Genomic DNA, 12,879 nt, shown 5'->3' on the forward strand with positions numbered 1-12,879 from the left:
TTTCTTTTTTAAAGTCACTGCAGCTAACTTAGGTTTTCTTTACATGTAAAGATGTACTTAATTGTATGGACTTAAATCCACAGTATGTTTTCATAAATGTATTCATTTACTGAAAAACATTTGTCAAAAGAGATCTCATGCTGGGTCTTTAAGAAGCCTGGAGTTGAACCGGACATAAGCCTTGTCCTCCAAGAGCTTTTCTTCTCAGGGAAGAGAAGACAAGTCCGCTACTAACTACATGTCAAGTAGACAAGGATTAGTTGTGCCCCTCCTAGACCAAAGGCACTCTGGTAGCATAGTGGTTACAAGTCAGGCTAATCTCACCGTCAGAAGTTCGAAACTACCAGGGATTCCACGGGAGAACGATGAGGTATTTTGTTCCCAGAAAGATTTATAGCCTTGGAAACCCTGTGCAGGCTCACTGAGTCAGAACCAACTTCACGGCACACCGTCACCACCATACCAAAGGCAGTGGGAAAAATCAGGAAGGCGGTACTGAGACGGAATAGCAGTGAAGATAATTTACCTGGCACTTGGTAAGAAAAAAAGCCTTGTTCATCTGCAAAGGCCAGCCTCCTCACACAGCACAAGCTTCAGGAGACATACCTGAGCATTGAAGGAGGCATTCATCTGGGCAGCCAGATAGACCCTTACAACCCTGCGGAAAGGGCAGTGTTTAAATGGGCTTTAAGAGATATGGATTTGGCATTGGAAAGGTGCAGAGATGGGAAAGGGGATGGAATAAGGAATACCAATCCTGGTGAGTCAAAGAAGCAAGAAGGCATAAGCATACTTAATTCTAAGGAAATAAGTAGCAGAAGCTACAGAGGGGAATTATAAGAAACAAATAGAGAATAATATATTCATATTCCATCATAGAGCTCCTTGCAAGCCACAATAATGAGTCTGGATTTTATTCTCTGGCGTGTGAAGCACTGAAGTGTTATCAGATTCTATTAGAATCTTTCCTTGTTCTGTAAACTGATATGAGAAGAGTGAAGGTAGGAAGACCAGTCAGTAGATGAAGTGAGGGGTGGAAGAGCTTGAATTAATATAGAAACTGTGACAATGGAGAGGAAGAGATGGAAGGAGAAGCATCTCAGAGGTAGAATCATCAGTATTTCATGGTAATTGATAGAGGCCAAAGATGCAGAGTTATGCCAGTGAAATCAAAAATGTAGGAAGCAGAGGAGCAAAAGGAGGTTCAAGAGGAAAAATAAGTTGAGTCTTGAATAGACTAAGTTTGACTTGAGACTGGACCATCCAGGCAGAGAGGCCCAGCAGGCAATTGAGAAGATACGTCTGCAGCTTGTAAAGAGGTCAAGGCTAGAAATATACAGTTGAGAGTCCAAAAGCAGTTGTTTAAAAAACCTACATGAAGGGAAGGAGGAAGAGAATTTGAAAAGATAGAGGAGTGAGCAGAGAAGTAGATGACCCAAGAGTCAAGACTACCATAAGAGCCACAGGAAGAGCAGATTACAGGGAGAAATGGGGTGGTCAGCAGGTTCCACAGCTACTAAATGCACAAGGAAAGTCTTGGAGGTCAGGTAGTTGGAGTGACTCAAGCATGTCAAGTGTGCTCAGTGTTGAATGGCATGCAGAAGTCACCACTCATTCTATTCACTTGTAGTAAGTCAAGAAGACATCTGTGATATCTGAAGGTAGAGGAAACATCGAGGTTTTTAGACCTTAATGATAACAGGAATTTAAAAAAAAAAGAGCAGGCAAGTGGGCAAACATAATGTTAGTGGATGGCATGGACTGCCAAAGAAAACGGGTTGACAGCTATTGAGAAACAACCACGAGACAAGGAGTAAATTACTAAGAATCAAGTCCTCTCACCCTCAACACCATGGGTCAGAGAAAGAAGAGGGAAGGATCGCTTCCACTGGTGTCTCAGACATTGGTGTCTTCAGCTGAAGGCCAAGTTCAGTTCCAGTGAGGAGGTGGAGGAAACATTATAGAATAACTTGAGGGTGAATGGGCGTTTGTTTTCAATAAATTAATGTGCTACAAGAGATGGTGGGGGAATGGGGTTTGAGTATGGTGTGGGTATGATTGATAAAAGAAAGTGCAGCTTAGAATAGAGCTGATGACTGGAATTAAAGAAAGGTCAGAGAAGGGGTTGCTACATAAGTAGGCTGAGGACTTAGTGGTGATGGTAGGTGAAGTCATAAAGTGGGAAGAATCATCCCATCCTCAGCAAACAGTCTGTTCATTCTGACTTGAGTGCTAGTCTAATATTAAGAACCAGCGCCAACCCTTACAACTCAATAATAAGAAGACAACCAACCCAAGTAAAAAAAAAAAAAAAAAAAAAAGGTAAAGGATTCCAGTAGACATTTTATCAGAGATGTATGAATAGGTAGCTAATAAGCACATGAAAAGATGCTTAACATCATTAGCCATTTAAAAAAAAAAAAAAATGAAAACACATATCCACAACAAGACTTGCAATTGAATGTTTACCACAGAATTATTCATGTTGTTGTTGCTGTTAGGTACCATTGAGTCAGTACCGACTCATAGCAACCCTATGCATAAAAGAATGAAACACTTCCTGGTCCTGGGCCAACCTCACAATTGTTGCCACACTTGAGCCCATTGATGCTGCCATATTGCCAATCCATCTTGCTTGGGGTCTTCCTCTTTTTCTTTGACCCACCACCTTACCAAACATGATATCCTTCTCCAGTGACTGGTACCTCCTGACAATATGTCCAAAGTATGAGAGACGAGTTTGGCAATCCTGGCCTCCAAGGAGCACTCTGGCTGCACTTCTTCCAACACAGATCTGTTGGTTCTTTTGGCAGCCCATGGGACTTTCAATATTCTCCTCCAACACCATAACTCAAAAGCACCAATTCTTCTACGGTCTTCCTTATTTACTGTCTAGCTTTTGCATGAATATGAGGTTATTGAAAATACCATGGCTTGGGTCAGGTACACCCTAGTACTCAAACTGACATCTTTGCTCTTTAAAAATGTCGTGTGCAGCAGATTTGCCCAATGCAATACGTCGTTTGATTTCTTGACTGCTGCTTCCCTGAGTGTTGGTAGTTGTTCCAAGAAGAATGAAGTCCTTGACAACTTCAATTTTTTCTCTGCTGATAAGAATGTTGTTTATTGGTCCAGTGGTGAGGACTTTTGTTTTCTTTACATTGAGATGCAATCCATACCGAAGGCTATGCGCTTTGATCTTCATCAGTAAATATTTTAAGTCCTCTTCACTTTCAGCAAGCAAGGTTGTATCATCTGCATATCACAGGTTGTTAATGAGTCTTCCTCCAATCCTGATACTACATTTTTCTTCATAGAACCCAGCTTGTCGGATTACTTGCTCAGCCTGCAGGTTGATTAAGTATGGTGAAAGAATACAACCCTGTCACACACCTTTCTCAATTTTAAACCATTCAGTGTTCCCATGTTCTGTTCGAACAACTGCCTCTTGGTCCATGTACAGATTCCTCATGAGCACAATTAAGTGTTCTGGAATACTTATACTTCACAATATTGCTCATAGCTTGTCATGATCCACACAATCCAAAGCCTTTACGTAGTGAATAAAGCACAGGTAAACAAACATCTTTCTCATACTCTCTGCTTTCAGCCAAGATCCATCAGATATCAGTAATGAATGATAGTCCTCATTCCATGTCCTCTTCTGAATCCGGCTTGAACCTCTGGAAGTTCTCTGTCAATGTATGCTTGCAGCTGTTTCTGTATTACCTTTAGTAGAACTTTACTTGCACGGGATATCAAAGAGATTGTCTGATGATTTCTGCATTCCATTGGAACGGGCACAATTACGGATCTCTTCCAATTAGTCGGCCAGCTAGTTGTCTTCCAAATTTGTTACAATTATTCATAGTATCCCCAAACTAGGAGCAGTGCAAATGTCCTTCAACTAGTGAATGGCTAAGCAAAAGATGATATATCCATATAATGGAAGAATACCATTCAGTAGTATAAAGGAACTACTGATGCTTACCACAGCATGGAGAACTTCAAAAACTATGTTAAGTGAAAGAAGCACACTCAGAAAAGGCCGTGGTGAATGACACCATTTATAGAACGAGGCAAAACTCTCGAGACAGAAAACAGATCAGTGATTGGCTGGGGCTGGAGTTGGGGTTGACTACAACAAGATATGAAGATAATTTTCTGGGTTGTTGGAAGTGATCTAAAACTGGATTGTGATGATAGTGGTTGTTGTTGTTGTTAAGTGCCATACAGTCGATTCTGACCCATAGCGACCCTGTATAGGGTTTCCGAGGAATAGCTGGTGAGCTTGAACTGCCAATCTTGCAGTTCAAACGGCTTTACAGTCTAGCACATTAACCCACAGCGCCACAACTGCATAAATATATGACAAACAATTAGCTGTACACTTACAATCAGTGGACTTCATGGTTTATAAATTATACCTCAACCAACCTGGTAACAATTTGGATGTTCAAAGCAAGAGTTGGAATTGTTGAGATATTTAACACAGACCCCACACACATGGCCACGCTAGCCCTGGGTCCCCACAAGTACAAACATCATAGCATCAAGACCAAGGCCTCTCACTCAGACACTGCAGATATGATGGTGCTATTTCTGTCTCCCTCTCTTGAAAGACATTGTGCTGTACTACATAAGTGGGGAGTGATCCATCCACTGTGCTGCTTTGGCAGATGGTCATTGATTGCATGGTAAATTTGCATCAAGTTTCATTTCCATGCCAGCCCAATCTTTTGAATGCTGACTTGGAGCATTTCCAAAAGCGTATAGTAAGCTTTACAGAGTTAAAGACCTACAAGTAAAAACTTGCCTGTTTGTCTATAGGTCTGCCTTCTCGAAAATGCCCAGGTGGATTTCGGCTGAAGTCTAAATACTCTTTAAGCCCATTCAAACACAATTAGAGTGTCCCTACCTTTGAAATTACTCATACCCTGTATTGTTTAGGGTTTCATACTTGGTACAAGTGCTTTCCTTAAAATCAGTCTTGACTTCTCAGTTGCTCACCCAGCTGGCTTTGTTCTCCTCTTCCTGCTTCATAATTTGGCAGCAGGTCATTGTTGAAGATTTACCTCTTCTTGAAATTTCCGTCTCTTTGGTTTCTGGGATACTTCACCATCTGGTTTCCCTCTTTATTGTGTTTTCTTTACCCTTGACTGGATCCTCGTCTCTGCCTCCCTGGACTGCTAACCACAAGGTCCCATCTCCATCAACAATGACTACCATCCCCATCAACAGTCACCTTTGAGTCTCTCTACCTAGATGTTTTCATCATCAATTTACCATGCCCAAAGTCTAATTCTTTCTTTCCACACCAACAATTCTTCATGTCTTTATTTCTCTTACTGACATAACCATTATGCAATTTTCCATCACTTCACCCTTTTTAGTGTACATTCCTACAAGTTCTGACAAATGCATACAATTGTGTAACCACCACCATAATCTGGATATAGAATGGTTCTACTATTCTAGCAAATGTCCTTGTGCCCCTGTGTAGTCAGCCCCTTCCCCGTCCTCAGCCCTGACAACCAACTGATCTGTTTCTTTCTCTATAGTTTTACATTTACTAGAATGCCATATAAATGTTGCCAGAAAGCAAGTAGCATTTTGAGTTTGGCTTTTTTCATTTAACATAATGCATTTGAGAGTCATCCTATGTTATTATCAATAATTCATTCCTTTTCATTGCTGAGTAGTATTCCATGGTATGAGGTACCATATTTTGTTTATCCATTCACTGTTGTTGCTGTTATGTGCCGTGGAGTCGGTTCCGACTCATAGCGACCCTGTACAGGGTTTCCGAGGCTGTAAATCTTTACGGGAGCAGAAAGCCTCATCTTACTCCCGCGGAACAGCTGGTAGTTTTGAACTGCTGACCTTGCAGTTCGCAGCCTGATTCGTAACCACTACGCTACCAGAGCTCCTAGTTAAAGGATATTGGGGTTCTTTCCAATTTTTTACCAATACAACTGCTATAATATTTGCTTAAAGGATTTTGTGTGAACATAAGTTTTGCTTGGGTAAAATACCTAGGAGTAGGATTACTTGATCATACAGTGAATTTATGAGAAACTGCCCAACTGATTTCCCAGGTGGATGTGTCCTTTTGTAGCCCCATCCATAATATGCAAGAGTTCCCATTATTTAGCAGCAGCAGCAGCAGCAGCAGCGTTCCATGTTTTGGGTGTCTAGCCAATAGAGTAACTTCTAGTGGTGTCGCATTTTCTTTATACTTTTCATTTAGCTAGTGATGGAACCGGCTTGATGACACTTGACAACACTGGCCTGGTAGCATAGTGGGTTATAAGCAATGCTGCGAACCACAAGATCAGCAGTTCTAGCCTTCCAGCTACACCACGGGAGGAAGATGAGGCTTTCTGCTCCCTTAAAACCTCAGAAACAGGGTCACCCTGAATCGGAACTGACTCAACAGCACACAACCACCACCAGTAATTAGTGATGTTGAATATCTATCTCTTCATGTGCTGATTTACTAACCTTGTATTTTCTTTAGCGAAGTGTCTGTTCAAATCTTTTGCTCATTTTTTTTCAAGTTTTGGAATTTGTTTTCTATTCTTTTAAACTGGGTTGTGTTTCTTAGTGAGTTTTAGAGTTCTCTGTAGATTGTCAGTGGATTCCTGGTGTGCCCCTGTAGGATAAGCACTGGACTGCTAACCGCAACGTCGGCAGTTCAAGCCCATCAGCTGCTCCTTGGACACTCCGTACAGGGACGCTATGAGTCAGAAACAACTCCTCAGCACTTAACAACAACAATAACATTTGCCTAGTCCGTGGCTTGCCTTTCCATTATTTTAACAGTATGGTTCAGAGAGCAGTTTTCAAATTTGTTAAAAAATCTCAACAGCTTATCAATATTTTTTCTTTTTGATATCTGGGTTGGGATTATCTTTTTGACGTGAGTTTTGATATCTTGTCTCAGCTGACTTACTCTAGAATGTTCAAATCTGGCAGTCGCCACTCCGTGCTTACAAGAGCAGCAACAGCATCCCTCCTATCACGTTCTCTAAGCTTCTATCTTTAGGGAGCAGGTCACTAGGTCTTTTACCCTCAAACCTGGTGGGTTCAAACCACCAACCTTTCAGTTTGTTATGTTGACAAACATTTCTTCCACCTCCCTCATTCAGGAATGACACCTCACAGGGTCACATGTAGACAGTATGCAGCCCTGCCTGTCAGAAACCTCCAAACCAGTGCCTATAGCCACGTCTCCTTTTTGTCTTCCATGGGATATTTACAATCTCCTGAAGCAAGATCCACTCATACCGCCTCTCATTAAAAGGATTAAGTGACTTCCTGTACCATCGAATTCAGTTTAACCCACTCAGCATTTGGAAAACCCAACAGCCTGACTCCAGAAAAACTTTATCCCTTTATGTACTTACCATATCAAGAAAAGTGGCGTACTTCTGTATCTGTGCCTCCAAAACTATTGTGGACTCTCACCCCTGGGCCCACTCCCTCCATCGGGAGCATTCTTTCTGTCCACTTAGGACATGTGTCTATAAGAGAAACTCCCCATCTCTTTAAGTCTTGTTTCAGTCACTTTCTTCATGAAACTTTTCTCAGAACTCCACTATTATCTCTTTGAATTTTCAAACTCTTCATAGCTCTTTTATATGATTGCTTTATATCAAAATAAGTTACTATCTTATTTTTGGAGTCCTACTGTGGCGCTGTGTATTAATGCGCTGGTGTGAACCACAAGGTCACGAGTCGCTCCTCAGAAACCCTATACAGGGTCACCATGGGTCGGAACCAACTCAACGGCACTTAACAGCAACAACAACAATCATATTTGCATGAAGTCCTGGTATGGTGCTGTAGGATAAGAACTCAACTGCAAGGTAGTTTTGGATAGCAAGGTCAGCAGTTCAAACCCACCAGCCGCTCCTCAGAAACCCTATACAGGGTCACTATGAGTCAGAACCAACTTAACAGCACTTCACAATAACAACCATCTTATTTTCATAACACTCACAACTCTGTTCATCCAGTCTCCTAACCTGTCCAGTACTTGGGCCAGTAAACTGCTTGTATATGACCAAAGGTCAATAGATATTTGTTCAATTGATTTAAATGTCAGTGCAAATCCTGATGCATGAAGGTTAATGCAGTGAAGTTGTCAGACATAACCAATAAGATTTTCAGGCTTTGAAAACTTTGATTTCAAAAGACTGAAGAAGACAACAAACTTATCTGGTTCTCACTTGGGGAGGGGTTTGTTTTTTATGTTTGGGTCAAGTCAAACAGTTCCATCTCATGGCACCCCCAAGCGTCAGAATACTGTGCTCTATTTGGTTCCCAATGGCTGGTTTTCTGGAATTAGATCTTCAAGCCTTTCTTCGGAGCTGTTTCTAGGTGGACTCAAAACTCCAATTTTTTGGTTAGCAGCTGAACTGAAAACATGAACCATTTGCCCCACCCAAAGACTCCTGGGCAAAGGGGAAGAGCCATTAATGGAAATATATATCAGCAACTACAGGGTCTTCCTAGTTTCTTCCAGGAACAGTGCCAAAGCTGAGTATCAGAAGTTACACTAGCTTATTAATTCTGTGTTTGTTCTGTATCCTCCTTCCTCTGCACGCCATTTTTCATCAGTGCCTCCTTTCTTCTTCCCCACATGCTTCCTGGTCTGAGAATGACCAAGAAGTGTGGTTAAGCAAGTGCTGGATTCCTGGGTCCTCTGCACAGGAATGTCCTGCAAATGCTGCCCACCACTGTGCTATTCTCACCTCAGCACACGTCCAGGAGTGGACATAACCTGACCTAGTCTTGAGTAGAAGCCAAAAACCCACAGCTGTCAAGCTGATTCGGATACAGCGGCCCTCAAGGGCAGAGTAGAACGGCCCCAGAGGGGCTCCAAAGCTGTAGCTTTTATGGAAGCAGTCTGTGGAATCTTTCTCCTGCACAGCAGCTGGTGGGTTCAAACCACCAGTCTTTTGGTTAGCGGTCGAGCGCTTACCCACTGTACCACCACTGCTGACCACTACTCTTCTCCTATTCTGAGTAGAATGCTTTTACCTCCAGAAATTTTGCATATTCAGTGAAGTTCAGTAGTAGACAAAACAAGATCCAAGAGTCAAGAACTCTTCAATGCCTATCCCAGTGTGAATCCAGATTTATTGGGGTATTTTCAGCAAGTCATTAGCCTCGTCGTGCCACTATGATTTTCACTATAAAGTGATGATTCACCCATTTTATATTAATTAGGTTGTTGTTGTTGTCAAATGCCTCGAGTCAGTTGTGACCCATAGCGACCTTGTATAGGGTTTCCGAGGAGCTGCTGGTGAGCTTGAACCACTGACTTTGCAGTTCAAACTGACTGTGCAGTCCAGCACATTAATCCACAGCGCCACACCAGAACTCCATTAATTGGGTAGGTTCACATTTTCAGATTAAAGTTGCTGATGTGGCGTTGTGGGTTAATGCACTGGACTGCAAAGTTGGTTTTAGATGCAAGATTGGCGGTTCAAGCTCACCAACCGCTCCTCAGAAACCCTACGGGTCACTATGGGCCAGAACCCACTCTACAGCACTTAACAACAACAAGCAGTGGCTTCCATACCATAAGCACTGGACTGCCACAAGGTCGGTGGTTCAAGCCCATCAGTCATTCTGTGGGAGAACATTGAGGCTTTCTGCACCTCAAAGATGTAAAGCTTCTCAAACCTATGAGTCAAAGCCAACTCAACAGCACTTTAAATAACAACAGCAGTTTTGTTCAGGAGCTCTGGGAGTATAGTGGGTTATGAGTTAGGCTGCTAACTGCAAGGACAGCACTTCAAATCTACCAGCTACTCCATGAAAGAAAGATGAGACTTTCTGCTCCCATAAAGATTACAGCCTCAGAAACCCTTTACAGGACTGCTGTGAGCTGCAGACCAACTCCATGGCACATAATCAGCAGTTTTGCTATTTCTGACTTTTAGTAAGATTTTTTATGTATACTGCCTCAGACCTTTCCTTGTAGCATTAGTATTTAGATTAGTTACATCTTTTACACAGTACTGATATTTTTTTAAGCTTTTATTGTGTATCATTGCAATTATTACAATCCCCTCCATGCATCACCATTCAACAGTATTGCTTCTATTACCTCTGGTTTTGTTTTTTGTTCTTTGTTTTTGATGTACACAAAAACACTCAGGAATATATAATCATTTAAACAACCCAGGGGCACATTCTGCAATCCTGCTTACTGACCGTCACCACACAGCCTTTCTCTTTCCATGAGTCTAGCTAGAGTCTTCAGCTGCTCTCTCTTTTCACTGACATTCATTTTTAAATCTCACAACTTTAAATTTGTTAATCCTTCTTTTGTCTTCTTTTACTAAGTAATCTAAGTGCAAATCTATTGTGAAAGAGGAAATACATGTTAGTGCTTTGACCCTACAAGGGAGAGTGTAGAAAAGGTACTTTCTACAAATTTCACATGCATCTGCATTATCATGTTTTCAGATACTTTCTTATTTAAAGTTGACATCAATCTGTAATCTAAAGGTGATTTGATTCTGATTTAAACAAGTCATAAAATTCATAGCTTAGCACAAAACAGCAGCAGTATTGAATATGGTAGGTCAAGTTTGGAGTCCCTGGGTGATACAGACGATTAATGCTCTCAGCTGCTAATCAAAAAGTTGGCAGTTCAAATCCACCCAAAGATCCTCAGAAGGAAGGCCTGGTGGTCCACTTCTAAAAAATATTGGACACTGGAAACCTAGGAGCCTGGTTCTACAGTTACATCACTCAATAGCAATTGGTTTTTGAAACCTAGTTTAATTATCAAGACTGGTGTGGCGCTGTGGATTAATGTGCCAGACTGCAAAGCCGTTTGAACTGCAAGGTCGGTGGTTCAAGCTCACCAGCTGCTTCTCAGAAACCCTATACAGGGGCGCTATGGGTCGGAATCGACTCAACAGCACTTCACAACAACTCAGTAAGCCTTCACTTCCTGTTTGTGTGATCATACTTCCTCACCTGGATTCTTCTTTGCCTTGTTTTACTAGTGGTCCTTTGGTGTGCTCCTCTGGGAACTGATGACAAGAGGCGCTCCACCTTATCCTGATGTCAACACCTTTGATATAACCGTTTATTTACTGCAAGGAAGAAGGCTCTTACAACCCGAATACTGCCCGGATCCCTTGTAAGTAGCAGCTCCCACAGAACCTTCTGTGCCTCTTCTAGTCTTCACTTGTACTAAGAAGGCTCTCTCACAGCATTGCTCTTGTTTTTAAACAGGTACGAAGTGATGCTAAAATGCTGGCACCCTAAAGCCGAAATGCGCCCTTCCTTTTCTGAGCTGGTCTCGAAGATCTCAGCGATATTCTCCACTTTCATCGGGGAACACTATGTCCACGTGAACGCTACTTATGTGAATGTAAAATGTGTCGCTCCCTACCCCTCTCTCTTGTCATCACATGACAATGTGGACGGCGGGATGGACACATGATGGAGACATGACGGCTCCTCTGAGGAACAATAACAGTAAAGGTTCAAACTACAGTCCACATTTGGTCCAATATTGTTAATTCACTGCCTGGCTTTTTTTTTAAAAAGCCATCAGATATTTCTTTGCTTTTGCCAAAAAATTGCACTATTAGAGGATTTTATACTGTCATTTTAAATGACTGGAGTTTCTCATCTGACAAAACATATGCATCAACTAAAGGAAACAGAGGCTGGTGGCTGCTGCTGTGTGTGATGCTTCATCAACTTCCTGGAGGCCACACATGGATTCTGCTTTGAAATGTGTATAACTGGAATTTTTTTTTAAATCAGGGCCCCACCTGATTTTCAATGGCAAACTGAAGCAATGAAAGACACAAGGTGGTGATATCTAATACACAGACCCATGGACCAGGCCACTCACTTAGAATTCCGTTGTTTCAAAGAACGTGTTTGATGGTCACTAATGTTTTTCCTTGTTAATATTGTCATTTGCCCACTAGGCAAATATTCCTTTCTAAAATTTTATATACACGATCCTTCTATTGGTAGTATACCCACAGACTATGCGCAGAGTTTCAAAATAGCATGACACACAATGTGTTTTTATAAATTCATAGTATTTCTATATTGCTCATAGAAGACATTTAAGTTTTCATTAAATAATTTAGACACCAAGAAATATTTAGCGGTCACTTAAAAATCAGCTGTTGGAGAAGTGATATTGTTGTTCTAATCTAGGGAATATGGACATTTAGATATTTTGTCTCTATTTTCTTTTTCTGAAAATAGAACAAGTAATTTGCAATAAACAGTCTTAAAGGTGACTTAGCAAGATTTGACAGCAGAATGCATCAAGAAGGTTCTCTGATTCCAACCAGACCCATATGTAGAGCAAAGGAAGAACTGATTGACTAGATATATTAGCCTTTCTAATTGTTTGTGGGTGGGCAGCATCCCACCCACAAACAATTAGAGACAATAAAATGTTAGATGAGCCCAGTTTTGCATTGTGACATGTTTTCTATGAAGCAAACAAAAATGACAATAGAAAGTTTGGGCCATTCCATATCGATACACAGTTACTCCAAGCCAGACTTTTGTAATGTTTAGTTCTGTGGAATTTTGTGCTTACTACTGTATAGTGCATGTGGCATAGGATACACTAACTGGTTTTGTTGATGTAAACATTTAAAATACTATATTTTTATAAAAATGTTTATTTTTCATGATACAAGCAACATTTTGCTAGGCCATGAAAATACTGCACTGTGAACATTTCAAGAAGGGTATGTCAGAGTTGGATTCATAACAAAGTGATTTTAAATGGTTGTAAATTGTGGTAAAGAAATGTGCGGAGTGCTAGTACACCCCACCCTTATTACATCATGACTTGAAGCCAAGGGT

At 41.3% G+C, this 12,879-nt stretch overlaps 1 protein-coding gene across 1 annotated transcript in view; it reads left to right on the top strand.

Annotated features, from left to right (window-relative positions):
• The window catches only part of MET (met proto-oncogene), a 158,763-nt gene extending 147,287 nt beyond the window's left edge, over window positions 1-11,476 (top strand). The window contains exons 20-21 of the mRNA XM_006859309.1: window positions 11,034-11,170; window positions 11,266-11,476. Of these exons, the coding sequence (XP_006859371.1) occupies window positions 11,034-11,170; window positions 11,266-11,476 (348 nt within the window). The remainder of the gene's footprint in view (window positions 1-11,033; window positions 11,171-11,265) is intronic.
• Window positions 11,477-12,879: the final 1,403 nt, after the last annotated feature.

Source organism: Chrysochloris asiatica, unplaced genomic scaffold, assembly GCF_000296735.1.
Source record: "Chrysochloris asiatica unplaced genomic scaffold, ChrAsi1.0 scaffold00032, whole genome shotgun sequence".
Classification (NCBI taxonomy): Eukaryota; Metazoa; Chordata; class Mammalia; order Afrosoricida; family Chrysochloridae; genus Chrysochloris; species Chrysochloris asiatica.